At 42.3% G+C, this 27861-nt stretch overlaps 1 protein-coding gene across 4 annotated transcripts; it reads right to left on the bottom strand.

Annotated features, from left to right (window-relative positions):
* Positions 1-1197: 1197 nt before the first annotated feature.
* On the bottom strand, positions 1198-25897 carry TEF (TEF transcription factor, PAR bZIP family member). Of its 4 annotated transcripts, none has more exons than XM_061639272.1 (5): positions 25693-25892; positions 13675-14001; positions 4676-4896; positions 3782-3993; positions 1198-2038 (listed from the first exon to the last, which is right to left on the bottom strand). In XM_061639272.1, exons 1-5 carry the CDS (start codon positions 25793-25795, stop codon positions 2017-2019), a joined length of 885 nt encoding a protein of 294 aa, XP_061495256.1. In that variant the 5' UTR covers positions 25796-25892; the 3' UTR covers positions 1198-2016. The 4 variants fall into 4 exon arrangements, with proteins under 4 accessions (XP_061495256.1, XP_061495254.1, XP_061495257.1 ...); XM_061639270.1 differs by lacking the exon at positions 25693-25892 and adding an exon at positions 18530-18864; XM_061639273.1 differs by lacking the exon at positions 1198-2038 and having other exon boundaries at positions 3778-3993; positions 25693-25897.
* Positions 25898-27861: the final 1964 nt, after the last annotated feature.

The following is a 27861-nucleotide window of genomic DNA, read 5'->3' as shown; positions in this document are numbered from 1 at the left end:
GATAATCTACCAGTATAGTTGTGTTGGGACTTTCCTGTCAGTTTCAACTTCTGAATCTGAAAGAGATCTCTTTAAGCCTCTTTCGCTATGCCAGAGTGTCCAATGTGGCACCTGAAGATGCAACAGTATCCTTGAGGTCTTCCCATAGTTTCTGTAAAAGCTTTGAGCCCCACCTCACTTCATGCCCTTTAGGTTATAAACTGGTATAGGTAGTTACCTTCTTCTCTCATGAGAAGCACGTAAAGCTGAAGGAGAAAGTTGGAAGAGTAACACTCTTTCCCACTTTCTCTTTCAGCTCTATGCTCTTTTCAAGGCTCAGATTAATTCTTCTGGATCTGACTTTTAGATCGCTTGGAAAAGTGAAGTGTATGCACGTGCTCTCCCTGTCTGTGGGGAGCCTAATCTAGATGAGAGAAGCGACTTGCTCAAACATCCAAATGTGCCATGAGCGTGTGCTATGCTGTTGAATTGGAAATCTGCAAATCCAGTTATAAAGCTTCTATGAAAAATTGGTGTGGGTTTTACCCAGTTTGGGAACTATTTGGCTAAACCTCTAGAAATATGTGTCTGCTGAGCAGTATGTTTCTCTCAATAACTCCTCCGTTCCTCAAGCATATCAAAGAGCGAGACACCTAACCTCTAAAGGCTTCTCAAATATCCTTGATTAAAAGAGTAATGGTTAATAAAATACATCCACATATATCTATTTTTGACACAAGATACAAATTTCATGTAGATCACATTTAGGGTTTAGAAGTTCCCCATTTCCATAACCCACTTTGCTATCTATAAGGCCTAGCAACAGTTTCTGTTACCTTATAAGCATGTATTTGAAGGATAAGCGACTGTGCTCTGATGTCTCAGATTTCTGAGTCCAATGTTCATCATACTGTTAGGCACTCAAGTGAAATCCAAAAATCTTTAAGAGAAAGTAGTCAGGGAAGACAACATAAAGGTTGCTAATTTGATTTCTGATACTTTAGAGGACCAGGTGGAAGAAGTCAAAATCAGCATTAAGTTTTTATGCAGTTGGGGCAATAAGAAGGATACCCCAATTCTGACAGGAGACTCCAAAGAATGTCATATAATTTGTTCAATAAGATAAAGAAAACTAGATGTTGGGCATATCTTCCTCCATCTGAAAGGTAGGCAACAGAGCAGATAAAGTGAGTAACTGAGCAAATAACTGAGTCACCCTAGTTTTGCACCTGTAATTTTATCACACTCCCCACTATTTATTACATTACATGAGTATGTTTATGAAAATAAAGAAATAGGGTTTTCTAAGGATTATTACAAAGAGTAGATTGTGAAAATGCATTGGCCTGCTATCACAATTTACAACACTATTATCAGAGGTCAGCAAGCTTAAGAAAAAATGCTAATTTCAGAAACTGACTGTGAACTTTTATCAACTGAGAAAATAAGGTGCATCTAACTTGCTAGCATTTTTTTAAGATATAGTGCATCTTGGGGTACTTGCTATTTCAATTGATATATTGGTTGTATATTTCACCAAAACATATTTCTTTTTAGTCTATTTTTCACATATGCTGTTTCTGTTCCTATAGTACAAGATGATAGATTAACAGAATTTAGTTGCAATATTGATATCCATTCTAAAGCCCAGAACAGATAAAAAAACAGAGAGAAATCTTAAATTATAGTTTAAGTCATATTCAGTTAAAACTTGCCCCTTTCTGCCCTCAAAGGATCACCACTACTTATTCAAACTGAACTCAAGCATCAAGTGTAACTGAAAAGAGTTAATAACTGTACTGCAGGTTGTGGTTACAGGAAAAACAGCAGTACAAAGAGAAGCGTAGCATTAGGAACCTTGACCTTTTCACCATTCTCAGCCCTTAGGTAGTTCAGATGAGGTACTTGCATGAAAGAAGGGTCATCATCAGTTGTTTGTGTAGAATACCTCACATCTTTCACTATTCACTCTGACGACAGATGGTTTCATGTGTAGTTTTTAGTTTCTTTGAGATTTTAAGAGTCTTTAAAGTTGCATCACTCGGAATCGGATAAGTCACTTTAAACAAAGCAAAGCAAGATTATGACTATATATTTGTAAGACAGCACCTTGTTACATTTGCTCCCAGGGATATCACCAATTCCTCCTTATAAAGGAACAAGGCTATTTGGGGAGCATTAAACTAGCACTTCCAGTAAAGTCACTCCACTGAGTCAAGGGTATCATGAAGGGGAACAACAATTCTAGGAAATTTATTTTAATTGCACATAATTAGACTGTTTTCCATTTCTATTAAAGAGCCATGTTAGAGCTTTTCTAACTGTTGATCCATCCCAATCCTGTTGGTTTTTACACCACTGACTTGACCTTTATTATGCCTGAAAGCCAACTCAAGCATTCAGGGTTCCTTCTCTCCTTGATGCATTAAGTCTCTCATATGATGGGGAATTTTGTATGTGGGGGTGGCTTTTGAACCAACAACTCACCATGTGCATTCTATAGACCTAAACTGGCTCCAATAAAATTGAAGGTATCCATTTACTTCTGTACCATTGACATGCTTACTTATCCTTGCAACCAACAGCCTTGGAGAAAGACCCCAGTATTACACATATATATGCTGCTTTAGCTGGAGGAGAATATTATCAGCTATGTTCTTTTCAAGAAAAGAGCTAAAACATGCTTGAGACACAAGACATACAGCTGTCAGTGAAACCAGATGCAAGGCAATGCAAGAGATAATGATATTAAATAATTCACTTCAAGGTAATGTGCCTCTGCCCATACTGGTCAAGAGATCAGAGCTAAACCTGTAGCGATGCATCACTTTGATGGCTCCAAAGCAAGCTATTCCATTACTCATATTACCCTTACACCGTAAGTCACAAATACTATAACTTGTTACTTTTTAAGAAAAAATATTACTTTAAAGAATGAAGTGTAGGAATCGATTTCAATCAAATGAACCTGTAACGTAAGAAAATCTGATTAATCTTTCATCAGTCACTCATATTAGTTAAAAAAACTAATACAAGTGATTTAGAGACAAATGGTCTCAAATGAAAATAATAAAATGCAAGTCAGTTAGCTCATAGAAAATGCTTCCATTTTACAAGAGGCAAGGGTATTTATGATAAGTTTCAGAAGTAATGCAGCCACAGCAGTATGGTTTGGACAGATGCACAGTCCTAACCCTATTTACCTGGAAGCAAGCCCCACTGAATTCAATAGGGCTTACTTGTGAGAAGACATGGTTAGGATTGCAGTCTAATCCTTATTTTTGACCCTATAGTATTAAAAGGTCCAAGACTGGAAAAAAGATTCATATCTGTTCTCAAAGTAAGAGACAACTGTTAGAATCATCTGAAGTGTAAGATTAGTATGTACTTTATAACTCGGGGAAGGAAGCAATTATTTCATAATCCTCCCAGCATGATTTCTTCCACATTGTTTCAAAGAAAATATTTTTGCACTATTTCCCTTCCATTCCAAACATCAGAATAGCAAGTAAAAACCTGTCCGTTTAGAAATCTAGATGAGTTTATTCCTTAATTCGTCAAATTAATGTTATTTGATTAGCAACAATATGTTCTCAAGATATATTATATTGTTTCTGTTTTTAAATATTAAAAATTGGCATATTGCAACACAAAGATCAGAAAGCACCTGACCAAGTTGTGTCAGCAGAAGTAGATCTTGTTTAGGGTTATAGAACAACTGTTCCACAAACATTATTTCTGAGAGTCTCTACAGAAAGTCAAGTGATCCAAGGGACAAAATAAGGGGAAAGGGTTTGCTTACAAGGGTCCATATCTGCTCTCATATTTAGAGACAATGTTCTTGCATTTTCCCACTTCCTTTCGCAGCTCTGCCACCTCGGTCCTCAGGGCTGTATTCTCCTTCTCCAGAAAGGCAGCTCTGATTGTGATCTGGTTCTCTTTCAAGCGTCGAGCATCACGAGATCGCTTCGCTGCCACGTTGTTCTTCTTCCGCCTTGTCCAATATCTTTCATCCTGGGGGGGAAAATCAGAATAATCAAAAGCAGCCAGATAAGCAGCCTATGATACGACTTCCTCTCATGACCAGCTGTGGCTATAGTGACTTGCTGCAATCCCTCCTGGCTACCATTAACCATGCTCTGGTAACTTCTAGGTTAACTACGGCAGTGTCTCATATACGCAGCTGTCTTTGAAGATTACTGAGAAATTTGGCCCAGGAAACAGTGGCTAGATTGATTAGTCCTGGTCAACAGACGGAACACATCTTAGAATAGTTCCAATGGCTACCATCCACTTCAGCAGCTGGATTTACGAATATAATAGGCTTTTGTGGGATGCAATTTTGCTTTGTTAGACATAACTGAAACAAAGTATGCTTGACCAAATGCTGATGACTTTCAAATATATATATACACTTTGTAAACAGTGTGCACGTGTGTACATATATATCGTTCATACACACACCATAACACGTTGCTCTCACATCTGAACCAAAACACCTCCACAATGGGTCAAAAGGAGTCAGCTGTGGGAAATACCAGTACTATGAACCAGAACAGCAGCGTTGTGAACAAACCAGCTCCTAAGAACCTTTTGATTATTGACTACCATCTAAGCAATAATATATTCTAAAGTAATGCATGCAGACATTATAATTAAACTCATATTCCAACACTGATAAAAACCAGCCTGTTACCTTTTGATCTTCTGGAACAAAGACTTTCTTGGCTTTTTTAATCATGGGCTGTGGTTTTAGGTCCTCTTCAGCAAACCTGTGCTTTCGAGGATTGAAGAGCTCACCTCCAGGTACACTGGACAGCACTAAATCAGCAGGATCAGGGTTGAAATTCACATCAACTTCAACACAGTCTGGATCAATAGGGCTGGGAGTCAGTCTCTCATTATCTGGTGAGGATTCTGGCAGAGAAAGAAGAAATTGCAAAAGTGAGTCAGCATGAGGAAAATAGTAACAAGGATCAAAAGGTCAAAAGCAGCACATTGCTGCAATGACCAATATTTATTTAGCATCCTCCCTGTATAGCTACTTTACAAAGGGGGAAATGACAGGTCTTAATTCCAAGGACTTACGGTCTATTTCTAGGCATAATGGAAATGAAGGCAAGGGAAGAATATGCTATTTTCATTACATGCACTTGACCTTAGTTACAGGAGGGTAACCAAGAGACTAAGGGGCTCTGTCAAAGGCTTTGCAGAAAAGAATATGAACCAGAACAGCAGAGTAATTTTGAAAGAGAAATCTGAGGAGAAAAAAATCTCTATTAAGGAGCCTTAAGCCCTGTACTGTTGTGACAGGAGTTAGTACATACATTTCAACCCATCCAGAAGCCCCAATACTTGCAGAAAGAGCTGGGAAGAGATCCAATTTAAGGCAAAGAAGTATGCCCCTTTTTCTAAGTTCAAGCCCCAGGATTGCCTCAGCCCAGTTGGAGGTCACTATATATGCAAGTCCCATACAAAAAAAAAACAGGTATGGGTGCACACGTCTGATGGGGAGGAGACTGTTAATCCCACTGAACATTCTATTAACAATCCATTAAAAATGTGTTCTGAATCTGGCATGGATAGGGTCATTCCCAGAAGCCAGTGTCTGCAATCTTCACATGTATCCTGCCACAATCTTTGTGTACCAGCTTGAATGCAATAACACCTATGGGAAGAGTGTAAAGATTCTTCCTTTCAGGAACAAGTTTAATCTTCTCCATGTATCAAATAAGATTAACCCTGTACATGACAGCTGCTAACAAGGTCACGATTTCTAGAAAAATGATTTTTCCTCTTTTCCTTGTTTGCCAACACAGCCAGCCAGATGTGCCGGTATTAAGGTGCTCTATTTTGTCATTTTGCTGTTCCTCCCTGTCTGAACAATGATGTGTGGAGAAAGAGAGCTCAGTGGACTTGTGAAAGGATGCTAGAGGGAGCCCCAGCTGACAAAGCGTCAAGGCCCCAGCTGACAAAGCGTCAAGGCCCCAGCTGACAAAGCGTCAAGGCGAGTTAAGCAGCAGAGCGAGTTCGGCAGCAGGGCGAGGAGGCCAGGGCCCCCCACTCTGCCCTTCTGTTCCCTGACCTCAACTAAACCACAGTCTCCAACCTATTGACGTAATAAACCTCAAACAAAACTATGCAGGTAAGAAGCCAGCAGGCGTGTGGGGGCTTTCCAGTGTTTTGCACAGCCTGCAGCATGTACGACTATCTGCCTGTTGGACAGCAGTCGTGGGTGTGCTCTCGGTGCAATGAGCTCCTGGCTCTCCGGGAACGACTTCATTTCCTTGAGGCCAAGGTGGCTGACCTGGAAATGCTGAGAGAGGCAGAGAGGTGTGTGAAGGAGGCCTTCAGGGACGTTATAGCTGTGTCCCACTCCAACGATGATAGCTCTCCTGCTATCATGGAGAACGATGGTCTCAGGGAAGGACAGCATCCAGTTGAGGAAGAGGGAAACGATCCCTTAGAAGGGACCCATTCCTTGGGGGATGAGCAGCTATCCTCTCGTGCCGAGGATATATCTCCAGGGGGTAGAGGGATCCTTGTAGTGGGTGATTCGATCATTAGGAACATAGACAGTGGGGTGTGTGATGGGCGTGTAGACCGCAAGGTGTTTTGCCTGCCTGGTGCGAAGGTTGCGGATATCGCCCGTCGTTTAGATAGTTTGGTAGACAGTGCTGGGAACGACTCAGTGTTCGTGGTGCACGTTGGCACCAACGACATGGGGAAATGCAGCCGTGAGGTCCTGGAAGCAAAATTTAGGTTCCTAGGTAGGATGCTGAAAGCCAGGACCTCCAAGGTGGCTTTCTCTGAAATGCTACCGGTTCCACGCGCAGGACCAGCCAGACAGGCCCAGCTTCGCAGTCTCAATGCATGGATGAGACGATGGTGTCGGGTGGAAGGGTTTGGATTTGTTAGGCACTGGGGAACATTTTGGGACAAGCCGGGCCTGTACAAAAGGGACGGGCTCCACTTGAACCAGAATGGAACCAGACTGCTGGCACTTAAAATTAAAAAGGTAGCAGAGCAGCTTTTAAACTGACTGAGGGGGGAAACCCGACAGGAGCTGAGAAAGGTCTGGCTCGGAATAAACCTCCCCCCTTGGGATAAAAACCAAAGAAATGATGAAATGTTAAAAGGGGTAGGCCTAGAAGTAGGCATTGTGAGAGCAGGGGCACAGGATATAAATTCAGAAGAGCAAAATTACCACAGGCCTAACCACAAGTGCCAAAGACACTTGAAGAGAGACACTGCTTACAAGTGCCTGTACGCTAATGCTAGGAGCCTCCGAACCAAGATGGGAGAACTGGAGTGCTTGGTCTTAGAGGAGAGCATTGATATAGTGAGCATAACGGAGACCTGGTGGAATGGAGAAAACCAGTGGGATACGGTTATCCCTGGATATAAACTATATCGGAAGGACAGGGAAGGACGTATTGGTGGCGGAGTCACTCTATACGTGAAAGAAGGCATTGAATCCAGCAAGCTCGAAACCCCCAAAGAGGCAGACTCCTCCACAGAATCGTTGTGGGTGGTGATACCATGCCCCAGGAGGGACCTAATACTGGGAACGATCTATCGGTCCCCTAATCAAAATGCTCAGGGAGACCTTGAGATGAGATATGAAATTGAGGAAGCATCCAAACTAGGAAATGTGGTAGTAATGGGTGACTTCAACTACCCAGACATAGACTGGCTGCATATGTGTTCCAGTCATGACAAAGAAGCAAAGTTTCTAGATATTCTAAATGACTATTCCCTAGATCAGTTGGTCATGGAACCGAGCAGAGGGACGGCAACCCTGGACTTAATCCTCAGTGGGGACCGGGACCTGGTGCGAGATGTAAGTGTTGTTGAACCGATTGGGAGCAGTGACCACAGTGCTATTAAATTAAACATACATGTAACTGGCCAATTGCCAAGAAAATCCAACACGGTCACATTTGACTTCAAAAGAGGAAACTTCACAAAAATGAGGGGATTGGTAAAAAGAAAGCTGAAAAACAAAGTCCAGAGGGCCACATCACTCGAAAATGCTTGGAAGTTGTTTAAAAACACTATATTAGAAGCTCAACTGGAGTGCATACCGCAGATCAGAAAAGGTACCGCCAGGGCCAAGAAGATGCCAGCATGGTTAACGAGCAAAGTCAAGGAAGCTCTTAGAGGCAAAAAGTCTTCCTTCAGAAAATGGAAGTCTTGTCCGAATGAAGAAAATAAAAAAGAACACAAACTCTGGCAAAAGAAATGCAAGAAGACAATAAGGGATGCTAAAAAAGAATTTGAGGAGCACATTGCTAAGAACATAAAAACCAACAACAAAAAATTCTATAAATACATTCAAAGCAGGAGACCATCTAGGGAGGCGATTGGACCCTTGGATGATAAGGGAGTCAAAGGTGTACTAAAGAACGATAAGGAGATTGCAGAGAAGCTAAATGAATTCTTTGCATCTGTCTTCACAGTGGAAGATATAGGGCAGATCCCTGAACCTGAACTAACATTTGCAGGAAGGGATTCTGAGGAACTGAGACAAATAGTGGTAACGAGAGAGGAAGTTCTAGGCTTAATGGACAATATAAAAACTGACAAATCACCGGGCCCGGATGGCATCCACCCGAGAGTTCTCAAAGAACTCAAATGTGAAATTGCTGATCTCCTAACTAAAATATGTAACTTGTCCCTCGGGTCCTCCTCCGTGCCTGAGGACTGGAAAGTGGCAAATGTAACACCAATCTTCAAAAAGGGATCCAGAGGGGATCCCGGAAATTACAGGCCAGTTAGCTTAACTTCTGTCCCTGGAAAACTGGTAGAAAGTATTATTAAAGCTAGATTAACTAAGCACATAGAAGAACAAGCCTTGCTGAAGCAGAGCCAGCATGGCTTCTGCAAGGGAAAGTCCTGTCTCAGTAACCTATTAGAATTCTTTGAGAGTGTCAACAAGCATATAGATAGAGGTGATCCAGTGGACATAGTGTACTTAGACTTTCAAAAAGTGTTTGACAAGGTACCTCACCAAAGGCTTCTGAGGAAGCTTAGCAGTCATGGAATAAGAGGAGAGGTCCTCTTGTGGATAAGGAATTGGTTAAGAAGCAGAAAGCAGAGAGTAGGAATAAACGGACAGTTCTCCCAATGGAGGGCTGTAGAAAGTGGAGTCCCTCAAGGATCAGTATTGGGACCTGTACTTTTCAACTTGTTCATTAATGACCTAGAATTAGGAGTGAGCAGTGAAGTGGCCAAGTTTGCTGACGACATTAAATTGTTCAGGGTTGTTAAAACAAAAAGGGATTGCGAAGAGCTCCAAAAAGACCTCTCCAAACTGAGTGAATGGGCGGAAAAATGGCAAATGCAATTCAATATAAACAAGTGTAAAATTATGCATATTGGAGCAAAAAATCTGAATTTGACATATACGCTCATGGGGTCTGAACTGGCGGTGACCGACCAGGAGAGAGACCTCGGGGTTGTAGTGGACAGCACGATGAAAATGTCGACCCAGTGTGCGGCAGCTGTGAAAAAGGCAAATTCCATGCTAGCGATAATTAGGAAAGGTATTGAAAATAAAACAGCCGATATCATAATGCCATTGTATAAATCTATGGTGCGGCCGCATTTGGAATACTGTGTACAGTTCTGGTCGCCTCATCTCAAAAAGGATATTCTAGAGTTGGAAAAGGTTCAGAAGAGGGCAACCAGAATGATCAAGGGGATGGAGCGACTCCCTTACGAGGAAAGGTTGCAGCATTTGGGGCTTTTTAGTTTAGAGAAAAGGCGGGTCAGAGGAGACATGATAGAAGTGTATAAAATTATGCATGGCATTGAGAAAGTGGATAGAGAAAAGTTCTTCTCCCTCTCTCATAATACTAGAACTCGTGGACATTCAAAGAAGCTGAATGTTGGAAGATTCAGGACAGACAAAAGGAAGTACTTCTTTACTCAGCGCATAGTTAAACTATGGAATTTGCTCCCACAAGATGCAGTAATGGCCACCAGCTTGGACGGCTTTAAAAGAAGATTAGACAAATTCATGGAGGTCAGGGCTATCAATGGCTACTAGCCGTGATGGCTGTGCTCTGCCACCCTAGTCAGAGGCAGCATGCTTCTGAAAACCAGTTGCTGGAAGCCTCAGGAAGGGAGAGTGTTCTTGCACTCGGGTCCTGCTTGCGGGCTTCCCCCAGGCACCTGGTTGGCCACTGTGAGAACAGGATGCTGGACTAGATGGGCCACTGGCCTGATCCAGCAGGCTCTTCTTATGTTCTTATGTTCTTAAGTTTAGCTGTGACAATCATTACTGGAACTCTGCACTTTTTCAGATAGTGGCTCTGTATTTCCTATCTTGTATAGAGATGGCTTGCCTGACCTGCACTCTTTTTCCAGTGAAAGTTCAACAAAACTTTCTGAAAAACTTGTCCTAGAATTTAATCTCACAACACAGATACAGTCCTGCAAAGTACTTGATTTCAAAGTTAGGTAGAATTCTGGCATGCCAAGAGTCAGCTTTTTGAAAGTCAAAATAAAGATACATTCCTTCTCTGTGGTGCTTACTTGAATGGAAAACTGCCCCACACACTGAAGTAGTTTTTGCTTCATATACATCTCCTAGCAACCATTTATTAACCTATCTGTCACAAAAAATACACATCAAGAAGCAGAAACTGACATTGGCTTCGTAACAAAGCATACTCTATTTGAAAGCACAGCCCACTTTACTCTTCGAAGAGACTTGCACTTCCATCACAGTGTTAGGGTATGTTCATGTGCAAAGGCTTCTGAAATGCAATTAATGTAATGGAGGACTAGTTCCCACATTATTTTCTTTCATGGATGGGCACCCAAAAGTTACTTCCATTATGAGAAGTTGTTACCTTGAAAATACTTTTGTGTACGTTTACTTTAAAGAAGGCACAGATATGCCGAAGTATTTTCAGAATTTTCAGCATGTCTAGCGGGAGCAGTCCATGAAAACTGTCTTAAGTGACAGTCTTAAGTGACTTTCTGAGAGGCAGTATGTGAGTTGGTGCTACTGGCATGCTAATGGGCTCCATAGATATATAACAGGCCAGGTAAGAACTAAAGCTATGAATTTATATGCCAGTATATACCCCAAGAGGATTATCAGCCACTAGCATCCTATAAACCACAGGACTCAGTATAGTCTGTTCAGCTTTTCCGGGGGGGGGGGGATGACCCCCGTCAAAGGAGGAAGGGAAGATGAACCAAAATAGAAGTAAAAATTAAAGAACAAGCTCCTGAAATATGGTGGAGAACCTAAACAACAACAACAAAACAACTATCTGATCAGAGGTCTATGTCTGGCATTAGAAAGCTACAGAGACAGCAATGCCACTTAACAAGGGGCACAAATTCTTTGCAATTGGAAAGATGGATCACGATAACCACAGGAAGGAAAAGAACTTGTTACTGGGCTCTTAGACCACCTGGCTGTAAATGAGCCACAGGAAAGGAGAGATGGAAACAATCAAAGATTGGTAACAGGGACCAGACGGTCCGAACATATAAAACCGATTCTGGCCCACTTGCACTGGCTGCCTGTATGTTTCCAAGCTCGATTCAAGGTGCTGGTTTTGACCTACAAAGCCTTACACGGCTTGGGACCACAATACCTGATGGAACGCCTCTCCCGATACCAACCCACCCGTACACTACGTTCAAGATCAAAGGCCCTCCTCTGGGTGCCTACTCCAACGGAAGCTTAGAGGATGGCAACAAGGGAGAGGGCCTTCTCAGTGGTGTCCCCCAAATTATGGAATGATCCATTTGATGAGGTGCGCCTGGCGCAAACACTGTTATCTTTTCGGCGCCAGGTCAAGACTTTCCTCTTCTCCCAGGCATTTTTAGCATGTGTTTTATACTGTTTAAATTTTTAAATTGTGTTTTAAATCGTTTTTATAAGATCTGTTTTAAATTGTATTTGTTTTAATGTTTTAGTTACTGTAAACCGCCCAGAGAGCTTCGGCTATGTGGCGGTATACAAGTATAATAAAATAAATAAATAAATAACATTTTTTCCTCCTTTATCTTTAGGTCTGAAGCCCAGTGGCTAATATGAATAACACAACAATTAAGAAGTTAAGTGCACAGAGCAAAACCCTCTGTACTAGATTCTTACAGCAATGACACAGAAGCAGTACACAAGGGACAGATAAAAGCAACAATAACCTGCCATGCAGCTTCAAAACATGGGGGGGGGGAGAAGAGAAAGAATACTTCACTTGAAGCACCATGGCTTCCATTGTAGCTGTTTAGTCTGAAATTGCAATTGACAGAGAATCCCAAATGGCATTGTTGCCAACCTGTTACACTACATTATCTCCCCACCCCAAGACTTGACTTGCAACAAGGAAAAGTGGAAAAAAGTATTGACATACAATTGCTAGATGGTCCAGTGTGGACTGGCAACAAGATATTGAGGCCATGCCTGCCTACTGTTCCTTTAATTAGGGGGTTCCTCCTTGTATCTTCTTCCCTGTAACTCTTTCCTGTTCATTGGGAATGGGGTATAAATGAATTGCCCCTTAAGTAGTTCTTAATTATTGTTGTTCCATTTTGGGCGATGCAGTGGGGAGAGTAGCTGGTGCAGAATTCGGCAACTGGGTTGCTGACTGGGGCAGCCTACTATGAGCATATTACGCCTTCCCTCAGGGAACTGCACTGGCAGTCGATTTTATTTATTTATTTGAAGTATTGATATGCTGCCATTTAAGGTATGGCTCTCACTAGGCAGCGTACAGCTAAAGGAGATCCAACCAAGATACATTTGAATGATGAAATGATAGGAATCTAGAATCATAAGGAAACATCAAGTCTCAAGAATCATCAGCACAAAAAAGAATGTTAAATATAGGCTGGAACAAAACATTCCTTCAAGGCATGTTTAAAACCCTGTGCAGAAGGGGCCTTTTGTAGTGCCATAGGAAGAGAATTCCAAAACTACAAGGCCACCACCTTATACTCTCAGTCTAATTGACCATACTGGTATGCACTCAGCAAGGGCCTCTGTAGTTGATCATAATCAACAAGCAAGATCATACTGATGGTCCAACCAGGGGTCTATCTAACTCAGCATTCTTTTCTAACAAATGCCTGTGGGAAGCTTACAAGCAATGCTATCAGGCCTGTTTCAAGGTGTTGTTACTGATGTATAAAGTCCTAAGCGATTTGGGATTGTTACTTGAGAAAGTGCCTTCTCCCATACAGGGCTGCCTGTTCAGAGAGATCCGCAGATAAGGACTTCCTGGTTGTTCTGCGCCTGTGCAGGTACTTCTGGTGGCAACCAGAATGCAGGCCTTTTTTTGTATGGTACCTGACCTCTGGAATAGCTTTCTATTTTAATGTACTTTTTTTGTATATAGTTGTTTTGATATGTTCTGTACATTACCCTGACCTTTTTACTGTACAATGATGGTAGTGTATAACTGCTTAAACAAATAGGAACCGAGTATTGTAGTAGGAACTTGGGCATGAAGATGGGCATTATTGGATACCATAGCCATATATTAAGTACCACGAGGAATCACCAATTTAATTCTACTTCCAGCTGATTGCAATGAGCCCAAATATTTAAGCAACCCAAGTCACACAAACAATGTCTGTTGTCTTGAGATCTAAACTATCCCAAACCCATCAAGCAAAATTTTGTATGACATTCCTGGCCTGCCCTATCAGCATTACACATACCTTCACTTGTGGTAGTTTCTGATGGCTGGAAAACCACTGTGGAAGATGATGAGGGTGGGGAGGCAGCAGCAGAAGCACTAGCAGGTTCTTTTCCTTCCAGGTCAGCCACAGGCAAGAGTGGGTTCTGATTCAAATCCAGGCGAGTAGGACTGGAAGGGATTCCATTCTCCAACAGAAACTCATCAAGATCCATGTACTCCAGATGGAAAGACTCCCCATCATAAGGAATTGTTTTGTCCCAGATAGGAGGCATAAGGGAGGCAGAGACTGCCATTGTACTAGCAGCTGCTGCTTCATCTTCCTCAAGTTTTTCCTTCTTCTCTTTATCTAAATATAAAACAAAATGATGCTTTAAATATTATGGAGAACTATGCTTAACAATTAGGACTGTTTCACACATGTACATTGCTCAATCACTAAACAATAACAAGATGCAATCTGAAGGCATATGCTGCAGCTAAGCAATTCTAAGTCTACCCAGTGCCTAGATAGCACCATTCAAGATAAGAAAATCTGGCTTAATTGCCATATCCCTTTTCAAGTGAGGGTAGCAATTATGTGCAAATGGAATATCGGACATGGAGTGTGAGCTATCAGAATGAAAGCTGGTGTGTACCTTTAGGATATAATTATACACTTCATGTTCAAAATCAAGCTCCACCCCACACCTCTTTTCAAGAGGACTACAAGCAACTCTGAGTGATACCTCTAAAACACAAAGTAAACTGTTTACTTTGTCTTTTTTCAGTACTATGGTAAACCCACTCTAAGAAGCCACAACTGGCTGACTCATGTGCACTGCATGTTTGGAGATGTACATTTCTTTTTTATATGTTTACTGCTAGTCACCAGTGAGGATGTGGCAGACATGATTGTCACATAAATATTAGCAAATCACAGAAAGATAAACCTTCTAACATTTCTGCTACTTCAGTCATGTTACTTTTTAGAAATTTGTACATTATCAACATACATTTAACGGTGCAATCCGCAGCATGTTTACTCAGAAATAAGCCTTAATGAATTTAATATGGTTTACACATTGTATAGACAGCCAGTTTGGCGTAGTGGTTAAGGTGTTGGACTACAACCTGGGAGACCACGATTCAAATCCCCACATAGCCATGAAGCTCACTGGGTGACCTTGGGCCAGTCACTGCCTCTCAGCCTCATGAAAACCCTATTCATAGGGTCGCCATAAGTCGGAATCGACTTGAAGGCAGTACATACACACACACACGGTATAGGATTGTAGCCCAAAATCAATAAAAGGGGGTGGAACTTTTCTCAATGTTTGATGGCATACATAGACAGGCTCTGTACAAGGATCTCATCCAATTTTTATTAGTGGTGGCCAGGCAAGAAATTGTGAGGCTTTGGAAGATAGATCTAGGATACACTTCAGAGGAATGGTTTCTAAGAATATAGATCCTTCCACATGGCAGTCTGTTGTGGACTCAATGCTGTTCATGCTCGGAGGTTTTTCACCATCATTATCAGTGTGGCGTAATAGTTAGGGTGTTGGACTGTGACCTGGGAGACCATGGTTCAAATCTCCACTCAGTCTTGAAGCTCAATGGGAGATACAATAGCACTCTTCAGGTACTTGAAAGGTTGTCAGAGGAGGGCCAGGATCTCTTCCCGATCAAACCAGAGTGTAGGACATGGAATAATGGGCTCAAGTTACAGGAAGTCAGATTTCGGCTGAACATCAGGAAAAACTTCCTAACTGTTAGAGCTATAAGACAATGGAATCAATTACCTAGGGAGGTGGTGGACTCTCCAACAATGGAGGCATTCAAGAGGCAGCTGGACAGCCACCTGTCAGGTACCCTATGCTTTAATTTGGATTCCTGCATTGAGCAGGGGGTTGGACTCAATGGCCTTATTGATCCCTTCCAAGTCTACTCTTCTATGATTCTATGATCTCCAGTCACTGCTGATGTAGAAGCTCCTTAGCGCATCTTTTTTTTTGGGGGGGGGCAGTTTGTCACATATGTGGCAACATTTCAATGGGTGGTATCTATTGCCACAACCCTACTTCCATTTGCTCCTCGCATGAACAGATTTGCACAAGATTGCAATAATAAAAACAAATATTTGGGGCTGCTTAGTGCTCTGAGTGGTGAGGTGAGTATGCCAATCTTTCTATAACTTAAGGCAATTCCTCTCCCCCAGCCTTCTCCAACAGACATTCAACATCTGCTTAAAGAATTCAGGGATCTGATCATGTTACTTGCCCGGTTGTGGGTTGTGGGAGTGGGGATCAAATCAGTCTTTAGTCTCTTCTTGCTGTTTTTTCAAACTTCCCCCAAGAGTTTCCTGCAGCAGGAGGAAGCTTTGATGTACATTGTTATTGGAGAAGGGGGAGCAAAAACAACAAGAGATGCATTTCTGTGAAGAAAGAACCTCCCCTTGCTGTTTTCAAACTTCTACCATGCTACAGAAGACTTGGAGAGGTTTGAAAAGATAGTAAGAAGAGGCTCAGAACTGTCTGAATTCCTTTACCCCCTCTAAGCAACAAGGTGGGATCCCTGGATGCTTTAAGTTGAAGTTCCATTTCTTCCGCTGGAGAAAACAGGGACAGGGGAATTATCTTCATTTATAGAAAGGTTGGCACATGCACACACACATCTGCCCAGAGCATTAAGTGTCCCCAATTTGTTTTTATGATTACAGATCTTGTGTAAATATAAAAGCAAGCAGTTTAATTCTGTAAGCTAACTGAGGGGAAAGGACAAAAAAACCCACCTTGGATATTTTCTATGAAACTGTGCCCAGTAGCATGGCCATAACGTATAACATTAAAATTAGCCAGTGAGAGAGATAATTAAGTAAGATACCGTGGTTTTCCTTAATATCATATATAAACACAGGATCCTCTGGACAGTCTTCACTAGTAATGCATTCCTCCTTCTGGGCACTTCTTGTTGGCTCAGGGGGCGGGGGAGATAGTTTGTACTTACTTTACCCTACATATTATTTAGCCTGCAATAGCATGTATATATTGTTCTTGTTTTTGTGCTTTTCCTTGTTTTCACTGACCACAAATAAAAGAGGAAAGAAAATCAGTACGTCTTTGAAAACCTACATAGATGTAAAATGTTCTACTACATTAACTATCAATCATAAAAAACAAATGTTAAGAATAAGGGAAAGGCTGTAGCTCAGTGCTACAGCAATCTACTTTGAATGCAGAAAGTCCCAGGTTCAATCCCTGGCATCTCCAGTCAGGTCTAGAAGAGACCCGTCTAAAACCACAGGGAGAGTTGCTGACAGTCAGTTTGGTCCATCTAGCTCAGCTAGATCTCTCTAATGGCCTCTTAGTGTAAGGCAATTTCCAATGCTCCCAACATTGTTGCTTAGTTGGATTTCAGCACCACATATTAGTGTTTTTGTTTGCTGCCCTGGGCTCCTACTGGGAGGAAGGGAAGAATATAAATTTAATAAATAATAATAATAATATTGTTTCTTTACAGTATAAATAAAATGTAATAAACCATAGAAGTTCAGAGATCAAAGCAAAGAATCACAGGCCTTTCCAAAAATGCAGTTCTTATTTCATCCATATGGAGAATAAGTATCCCAAGTGAGAAAAGAACAACATTCCCATACAGTCTTAACCAAACCACATTGCATTCCTCAAGCAACAAACAAAATCACACCCTTAAGTGGCCATTAATTTTGAGATATCAAATCTACAGCACTCCAGCCCTCTGTACACGGAGGGAACTTTCTTCCAGAGATGGAGACTGCATAAAACTAGGGAACTTTGCCAAAAAAACCAAAACAAAAAACAAAAAAACCCAGGGCTTCAGTTATCCAAGCTGAGTGCTGTATGTCCAAAACTGAAGGCTAACATTTGCTACTGAGGTTAGCAAACAGTTTGTTGCCAATTTTCTTGTCACCCACCATGAGCAAAAATATGACTTGTTATTTCAAACTATTTTTTAAAAGGGGGAAATTAAATGGTAGTACACAAAATCTACCATCCATCCTGATTCAGCTGGGAGATTGTGGAAACGGTAAACTGGAAGCAAATCACTGAATGAAATCTCCATTCCCGCCACATCTACAAAATAGGATTTTCATTCACATCCATCATGGAATGCTGATGAAGAAATATGTATCCAGGCTTAACACTTGGGAAGGGCCGTTTCACACCATGTATGACTATTTTAATCAGGAGCACCTCCATCTCCGGTTTATTATGAAGCATAAAAACAACAAAAACAAACAACTTCTGAACTACACTGCCTTTTCCCCTTGCAGTTCAACCTTAAATATATACAAACGATATTCGCTTGAAGCTCTACTGAAATCCCCACCTGTTTTCAGAGTATTTCTCTGGACTGGGAAGGGGGGGCAGGGAAGGGTGTGAGTGCGTGTCCTTTTCATGTGTAGTTTGGCAGCTACAACTGTTGTATCTGGAAAAGGAGATAAAATCGGCCCCAATATGGCAGGAAACACTATTTTGCTCCTAAAGCTACTCTTGCAATGATATCCAACATATGTTTACTCAGAAGGAAGTCTCGTTGTGCCCAATGGGACTTACTCCCAGGTAAGCGTACACAGGATCGCCCTGCGGCACTGAAATAGGTCGCGCTAATACTACTCATCTAAGGCACTTAAATAAATAAGCAACCAGGATCGCACGCAATGAACCTGCCGCGCTCTGCTTCCCCCCCCCCTCGGAGAAACGACGAAGGACAAACCAGGGCGCCAGCGCCCGGCAAAATGGACGCGACCTGCCGTGCCTTCCCTTCGCTCCTCTTTCCCCTCCAACCCTCAGGCTCGCTCGTTCCGCAGCGGCCGTCAATGCTAGAGCCGCCGGCTGTCCCGCCGCCACCCTCACCGAGGCGCGCGTCCCGCGGCGGATTTTCCATCAGCTTCTTCAGCACCATGGGGAAGGCGCCCGACAGGCCCCGCTCTTGTTGCGCGCCTCCCGCGGTCCCCGTTGCGGCTGCTGCTCCCGCTTCCTGGTGCGCGGCACTGCTGGACATACTATTCGCGTTTAGTGGTCGACTGGCGGAGTCCGAGACCCCCGTCAGGGTCCACAGAGGTGAGCGAACCAACAAACGAAGGTGGCTAAGGGGGCGCCCAGGAAAGCGAGCGGAGAGTGGAAATCACCGCCACCCAATACAAAAGTGCGCATGCGCTCCTTCAGAGAGTGGTCTCTTCGTGGGCCCCAATAACTTATTATTCATGAGCCCATCTTCCCCACCCACACATTCTACGCCCTGTGATTGGTTATGCCACCCGAAAGGCGGGGCTGGGCAAGTCGGCTTAGCAGGGTGGCCGCTAGAGACAACCCTTAACACAGACCCGGCACGTGCAGTGGAGGGGTGAGTGCTTCATTAGCATGGGGGCCCCACCCCCTCACCGCCCCAGGCGTTGGCGGCCCAGCTGAGATGCCTACTGCTTTTCATACTGCGCGCGCCCGCGGTTCTAAAACCCAAATGAGCCTTGAAGTGAATAATTCTTATCATAATAATTCAGTTCACATAAGGAGATGACACGGCATGAAAGAGTTAGATTCAGTTGAGGTATCGCTGGAATACAAAAATTCATATCCAGAAATCAAATTCTGAAATGTACCAGTCTTGAAGGCACACTAGCAGCAAGTGTGCAAGTACAATTCATCTCAGACGTCAGACCATGTGTAAAAGTCTGCAGACCTAAATTTCTAGAGGTAGGAATGCCTTCCACTCTGTCCTTTTAGGAATTAAAATCTTGCATTTAGGTGCCATTGCTCTCCTGTTAAGGCAGAGCAGAGTTTTTTCACTAGCATTAGTGTTATGGAACTCCCGCTAATAAGATGTGACAGGCCCATTCACTTGGGCCAGCAAACCTCTCTTCACCAAACTTCTAGGTCTAGACTATAATGTTGATTTTAATGTATACCTAGTGTTTAAATATATATTTTTCTAAACTGTGGTATTCTATTTTAACTTGTTTTTATATTATGTGCACTTGCTTTTTGCAAGCTGGTTTAAGTGCTATTTGGCAGGAACATGGGCTTTAAAATAATTTACAGAGCAATCCTATACATGTCTACTCAGAAGTAAGCCCAATTTAGCTCAGTAGAACTTACTCCAAGTCCAAGAAATATACAATTGCAGCCTTATGTGACCCTACATGTTTCCTGGAGACTTTTCAGAAACTATAGGACAGGGAGTGCAATCCAAAACCACCTGCTGCTTCCAACAGATGGGGGCAAGCATTGCACAGCCATATAGAAAAAGCAACTATGTGGCCTTTATTTTTATGGTTGTAGGCCACTTGCCTTCCAATGGGCAGATGCAAAGTGAATATTCTTATTGTAATATACATATGTTCTATTTACAGATAGCTTCAGTTTCCTACCAGCCATCCCTCAGAGAGAACTTGTACATTCTGTGGTATATCCTGAAGACCCAACAGAGCTCTGCTCTGAGCATCTGTAGGGAACTAACTGCACTAGGTTACAAACATTCCCCACCTTGAACCTTCTAAGACGAGTAAGGTTATAAATCTAAATAAATACAGAATCTGTGTTAGAGATGGGTGAAACTGTCAGTTTTGATTCCTCTCAGTTTCTCATTTTTCCAGTAGCTTGCATTTAAAAAAAAAAAACTTATGAGCATTCATCAGCATTTTAATGCTAGTATGCATAGCTTGTTGTGGGTTTTTTTTTTTTTGCAATCTTGCCTAATATACCCATTTTTTGCAAACAATTTTCCCCTAATGTATTTCTCTCTGTTATTTTCACATTATATGCATTTTTATGCACATTTTCTTCTAGTAAATGCAGTTTTGTACAAATTATTTGTCTGGAGAATTACATTTTAGAGAAGTGAGAATTTCAGATAATAGCTGCATTTTGGTTTGCATATTGTATGAATTAAGTAAGTTCACTTCTAAATGCAAGTTGAACTGAATTTCTACCCCATCCCTAGTCATAGGTAAAGCAGCCAGACTGTACAAATATACTTCCAATGTTCATAAGCCACACTTTAATTTCTAGCTTGCCCAGAGGCTCATGACAAGTGTTTTTTTTTTTTAAAAGCAAAATCTATGATCTGAGTAGAAATAAAATCTGCTCACATGCTTTCCTAGTTTAGCCGAACTACAAATATTACGAGTTTAGGTATTCCATGGAATAGAAGATCATATGCATCCTCAATATCGCTTGCTCTAGCATGATACCACCCATTCTCCCATACTGCCCCCCTCTGGGGTGCAGAACTTCCTCCCTGAACATCACACAGGACCATCTCTTTTTCTTCAAATTCCTTCTTAAGTCCACCTTTTCTGTGAGGCCTTTGGCTGAACTCCTTTATTGCTATTCCAAACTGTAACCACATTTTGAGTTCATTTCCTATACCCACCACTAACTACTTTTGTCTCTCCCTCTTCTGCCTCTCCGTTCCCCATTGTCCACTGAAGATTGTAGGCTCATTGGGAACAGGGACATTATCTATTTTTGCCTGTGAAAATCTAAGTACCATGTAGACTGATTATGCTACGTAAATAATAATCCCTTGACATTTTAATTCAGAATGTTCTTCTATAGGAATATTAAAGGGCCCTCTAGACAGGCTAAGTTCAAGGTGCTGGTTTTGGTGTATAAAGCTCTATACAGCTTGGTAGAAGTATCTTCTCACCCCTTATATACCCAATCAATCACTGCACTCTGTAGGCGAGGGCCTCTTGCAGATTCCATCTTATCAGGAGGCCTCTTCTGCACAATATAGGAATTAGGCCTTTCATGTTGTGGCACCTTGAACTTAGCCTGGTAACTAATTGGTAGCCAGTGCAGTTCCCCCACCAGTGCGTAACATGTTGGCAATATCCTGCCACAGTAAGCAGTCGAGCTGCAGCATTTTATGCCAGCTGCAGCTTTCAGACCAATCTCAACAACAGCCCCACACAGAGCTCATTGCAGTAATCCACTGGCACCTATCATTTGGAATTCCCTCTCATTAATATTAGACAGATGCCATATCTTGTCTGTTTGGCACTTACTGAAGACCTTCCTCTTTCAGTAAGCCTTTTAAGTAGAGATCTTCCCAGTCTGCATCTCTTGTAATAGTTTCTAATATGTTTTTGTTTTATGCGCTGTTTGTTTGCCACCCTAGGCTCCTTTACAAGGAACAGTAGGACCACATTCACACTGTACATTTATTCCACTATTATTCCACTTTAAACAGTCATGGTTTCCCCCAAAGAATCCTGGGAACTGTAGTTTGTGAAGGGTGCTGAGAGTTGCTAGGAGACCCCTATTATCCTTACACAGCTACAATTACCAGAGTAGTTAAACAGTCAGTCCTTTTCCCCAGAGAACTCTGGGATTGCCAGCCTTGAAGGACACTATGGCTTTCCTAACAACTCTCAATATCCTTCACAAACTACACTTCCCAGAATTCTTTGGGGGAAACCATGACTGTTTAAAATGGAATAATAGTGGAATAAATATACAATGTGAATGTGGCCTAGGACAGAGATAAAAGGGAAAAAAACAAGACAATGAATGTAAAGGGTCCTAGTGGAACTGCAGGAAACAAGCAGAAGCCTGTTTGGTACAATAGGTCATGAAACTGTAACAACAACAAAGGAACAAATGCACTTTATAGTGGCTGCCCCAAATGTAAAGAACATTCCATTTGGCAAACTTCTCAGACCACCACTTCTCTTCAGCATCCTCCCCTTGGCAATTTGCCCAGACTCAATCTATCTCCAAACTTTTACTTGAAGCTTTACCAACTAGTCAATATTCATAAAACATTTATCCAGTAGAGGTCAGTAATGCACAGAAACAGAAAGTAGCCCTCTTACATGCCCAGAGCAAAAAGAATGTACCTGTGTGGCAGGCATTCCACATCCATCATCTCATTTTAGCCATCCCCTCAGCTGCTGTGCATGCAGTGCTAACACTCCAGTGAGGTACCTGTTCACTAGCATGCTAACACCGCACCTTAAGGCACACCAACCTAGTTTAAGCACCAAGTGTATGGGATACCTCACAAGGAAGTTCTTACTTGCTTGACAGCTTATTTAAATCAGGCCTCAGTTCACTAAGTGAGTCACCTTTTGGCATAGCAGAATCACTGATAGGGTCAATGTTTCCAAACTAAGGCTGTGTACCCACCATACATGAAAAGCACATTATTTCCCGCAAATAATCCTGGGACCTGTAGTTTACCACTTACAGAGTTACAAGTCCCAGCACCCTTAACAACTTATATTTGGCAGGATTCTTTGGGGGAAATTATGTACTTTATATGTATGTTGTGTGCACAGATGATTCATATTGTGCCACAGTACAGGCATATGGTTCTGCACATAGCCAGGCTTGATATACACTAATTAGGAACTGTGCAAGCTTTCAGTGCTGCCACCCACACAACATAATGCATAGGAACTGACTTTGTAGCTTTGCTGGGCTAGCGATGAGGCAACTTACTCTAGGCTCTTTTATTTAGGATTCCTCTGGAGTTAGATATTCTCATGGCCAAGCAGATTAAATCCTGCACACTAAACCACCAGATGCTCCTTACAGTCTGTCAGCTTCAGTCCTCTTAAACTTTTAGCAGTACTCATGAACAGTAAAAGAATAAAGCAGAGGATTCTGGGAGATTAATAACTATTCCACAATTAAAATTATGACAGAATATTCCATTTTATATTGGATATAGGAAAGATCAGCTCTGATCCAAAAAAGAATACAAGTAAGAGGATGATTGGCTAGATTATTAGGATGATTAGGGAGAAAATATGGTGCCATGCAGGCAATTGGGAAATCATTTCTTATTTGTTTATAAAAATATTTATAAGCTCCTCCTCATATAAAATATCAAGATGGTGTATAACAAAATATGCAAGTACAATACAACATAAAATACCATAAAAAAACACAATATAGAGCAAGGGTCATTAATTCCCAGCTTGGTGAACTGATCCAGCCCCCCATGCAAATTCTTCTGTCCCTCCCAAGCCCCCACCAATTTTGGTGACAGAAGTACAAATAAATAAAGTAGACACCACACTGGTAGGTAAATCTGAGCAACCTTGTGGGGGTGAAAATTACTCCTTTCCAGAACATCACATCAATCATTTGATTAGTGGAGAGGGTGTGTTAATATCCTTCTCAGCTGACTGGCATGGATCAACTGAGGAAGGGAACTGGGAGCCTATATGTTCTGTGCATGTATATACGAGTGTGTGGATGGCCACACCTACTGCTAGCATGTAGCCCCCAGACAGTTGACCAAGGGTGAAAGAGGCCATTGGCAAAAAAAGAAAAGAAGAGTTAACCATCCCATTAGAGACAAATGCATAATAACGGGGGTGAGGGTACTATGTTTAATTTACATGGAATGATGTGAATAAAGACTGAAAGCTGTTCCCCTGAAACAGTCACAAAGATACCATAATCTAAGACTCCAGCTTCAAAATAGCCAAGACCAAGATAAACAGCATCCAGCTGACAGTAAATTATTGTCCTCAAAGATCCCTTCCTTTTCTTCATACATTCTTCCACACCAGGGATGGACTACCTGTAGCTCTCCAGATGTTATTCGGCCACAACTCCCAGCATCTCTGACAATCGGCCGTGCTGGTTGGGGATGATGGGGGTGGGTTAGAGGAATCTAACATTATCTGGAGAGCTACAGGTTGACCACCTCTGCTCTGCTCCACTTTACGTTGGCCAAAATCTGCTAGGTCGTTTCAGCTCTTTGGAACTGAATACCAAAATTAAGGAACAAACTGTAAGAATAATTATTATTTGATTCTTTACTGTCTGGTCTGCAATTTTTTTCCTTCTGAGTGAGTACTAATTATTTTGCCTGAGCTAGAAACTCCCATTGCCAATATTCTTTCACAGTAGTACCAAAGAGTTTAGGAGGGGGAATGTCACAGAACAGACATCTGGCTCCTTTTTATACAAGTAGATTGTTGCGCACATAAAGGAAGAAGTAGAAGACTAACAAGAAAATAACAGAAGAAAGAGGGACCCAAACAATGAAGAATGTGTATTCTCCATTACTCCCTTTTTCATTATGGTACCACATCCCAACTGAACTTTTGCCATCATCACTCTTTCCTATTGACATAATCTGGGAACAATATATTTCAGGAGACTTTATTCTGTTACATCAATTTATTATACTGCCCCACATAAATCTGCATTCTCTCATATGTTTGGGACCCTGAAATTACAACCAGCTTGTATGAAGTAACCAGGAGCACATCTAGAGTATACACCACCGCATTTAGTATACACCTGGCCAGCACCCAGGAATACAGTGAGTGAATTTTAAAAACAAAACAAAAGATGCCTACACAATGGAAAAAGAAAGCATCAACAAACGGATCCCCCCCCCAAGCCCCATCATAGCACTTGCTACATCCTACTGTAGGATGACTCAATTTTTGCTTCAAGTAATCAGTTCTTTCCTCTGGTGAGTCCTTTCCTCTTTCCAATATCTTCGAACAGGGGGAAATAAAATATGCGGGGGTGGGGGCAAGAAGCAACCCCAAGGCTTCCAATTTATGCCTCCGAAACATACACAGAATACCACAGAACACCGGCGAACAGCTTTAAATGATCTCCGTTGGTCTCAACAGAAGCACAGTGGTGGTCATGTCATAGCCGACCAATACCTTGAGGAATGAAATAGATAGCAATCCCAGGAGTTACTTGTATCAGCGTCCACCAAGGAGAACGGCTCCAGCCAGTGTTTACTTGAATAGAGAGATCAAAACCGGTCCATCAGCTCACACACACTTGACAGCTTCTTTCGCTGTCTCTTGTCCCCCTCCTCTACCCCACACATACACAGAGACAGTTCAGCAGCACTAGAAACTATGGCTGTCGGCACGTGTCTTTCCTCTTGACTACGATTTCAGGCGGGAGTCGCGTCCCTAGTAGCCGAACTCGAAAGGAAAGAAGAGACCAAGCTAGTAACTTTCATGCCATTACCCCTTCCTTTCTTAAACTGGCTTTAGGGCGAAACGAGCGTATGTGTATCTTACCTTTCAGAGATTCCGTCCAGGGTAAAGAGTACTCCAGAAGAGACTTCAGCACTTCAGGAAAATCCATGGCAGAAGGAACTCCTAGTCTGTGGCAGCTGGACATTTCCCGTTCTGGGGTGGGAGGAGAAATCCCTTTTACTTCCAAAGGAAGGGCCACGTGGGTTTGACGGGAGCGTATCTGAGTGCAAAGAACCGGTTTTAAGAGAAGTCACAAGAGCCGTTCCAGAGGTGCATGGAGCTATATTGCTAAACAACTCTAAACTGTGAAGATCAGGGAGAGTCTCAGAGACGAACAGCCAATCAGAGACAGAGACAGCCCAGCACTCTTCACCCCCCCACCCCCTTTCAACTGGCCAATGACAGACGGGGCTGGCCTGGGCTCCCAGGACTGGTTTACAGGGCCCTCCTAAGCCAATGAGGCTGCAAAGAAATGGGCCGGTTACCTAACTTGTGAAGGGAAATATCTTGATGATAGGAAAGGCCTGAGGCTTGTGTATAAACCATACAATTGTAGTTTACCCATCACAGCGTGACAAGTTGCCAGCACCCTTAACAAACTACAGATCCCAGGATTTTTGGGGATAAATAATGTGCTTTAAAGGTATGACGTGTACGTAGCCTTAATGTCAAGTGTGAGCAGACAAGCAACAAATCAAAGGAGAATTCTGACAGTCGGCACAACATATCTACCACAATAATAAAACACAATGCAACACGCACCAGTAAATCAGAGGTTATTCTCTGGATCTGGTAGAAGAAATGCATTAGCATTATTACCAATTTTCTTTGAAACTGTGGAATGGCTTTGCAAATTATTTGCCACCTTCTAGAGGGAAGCGGCCACCTGTTAGTCTGTATTTCTGATTTCTCCATCAACATAAATGATATTCAGGGTTTGTTTTAACATGATAGTCAGTATCTTGTGTGCGGTGATGACCTATGGGATCAAAGTTCTTAGGCTTAATATAGACAAAGCTACGTACTCTAACCACAATTCTATCTCTGATGATCAAGTGTGAATTGAATAAAGCTGATTTAATAGTGCTGATTTAGTTACCTAACGTATGACCTGGTAATAGAACCTGCAAGGCAGAAGCAGTACAGTTTATTCGTGTTTGCAACAAATCTATCTTCCAAATGGAATCAACTGCTACTCACAAACATGATATGACTTCCCCTAAGGAATCCTGGGAATTGTAGTTCTGCAAGGGGTAAACTACAGTTCTCAGGATTCTTCAGGGTGGAGGGAAAGGTGCTTTAAATGTATGTGTGCTCACCAGAGCTTGGAAGTAATTCGTTACAAGTACTTGTAATTCATTACTTTTTTGAGGAACGAGTGGGTAATTCCTTTACATTTTGATTGTTATAGAACTAGGAGTAATTTTATTTCTTTTGTGGAGTAATGTTTCCAGCATTACTTTTGGGCATTACTGGGGGGGGGGGAAGCAGGGGAAACATTCTGCTCCTCTGATTCATGAATGAAAATCATGTGCCTCAAACTGGACTTCTGTGCAGCATCGCTCTTTCCTCGTGCTCTGTGGGTGGGTAGGAGGCGACGAGGGAGGAGATGGAGAGTGAGACGGGGTGGAGTGGAGAAAACGATAGTTTTAAAAAATGGATGGTGGTGGTGAAGAATGGAGGGGAGGGGAAAAGGAGCCGGAGGGCAAGAACATGGATAAAGGAGAAGGAGGCAGCAGTAGAATGGAGATAAAGAACTGTGGAGGTGAAAGATGATGTGTGTGTGTGAATACTGTGTTTGCACTTGGCACAGAAAGTGGCCTCCACTGCCATCCCTGACTACTTTGCTGCATTTGCAGTGTTTTAACTTTTTTGCACCTTGGGAAGATGTTTGCTTGGGTGGGTGTCCCTTAGTTGGTGGCAGGGCAGGGTCCGGGAGGTGGTTAAGTGAGATAGATTATGTTTGCTGGCTGAGAGTGTGTGTGTCAGGGGGGTGGCACTTGGTTTGACGTGCAAAGATCTGAGTAGTGACCTCTGCCTCCCTTCCCGCCTCTCTTACGAGTGGAGAGACCACCACTGTTATGGATAAAAATAATTATTCCACTACCTCTGTGTGTGTGTTTATTTTTAATGTTGTTTTAGGTGACTTAACGTGCAGCAGCCAAGGCCAGCACCTTGTAGACACTCGTGTTTTTTAAAAGTAACTTAAGT

The sequence above is a fragment of the Rhineura floridana genome, chromosome 8 (genome assembly GCF_030035675.1).
Source record: "Rhineura floridana isolate rRhiFlo1 chromosome 8, rRhiFlo1.hap2, whole genome shotgun sequence".
In the NCBI taxonomy this organism is placed as follows: domain Eukaryota; kingdom Metazoa; phylum Chordata; class Lepidosauria; order Squamata; family Rhineuridae; genus Rhineura; species Rhineura floridana.
Note: the sequence above shows the minus strand (reverse complement) of the source record. Positions and strands in the feature narration are given on the sequence as shown.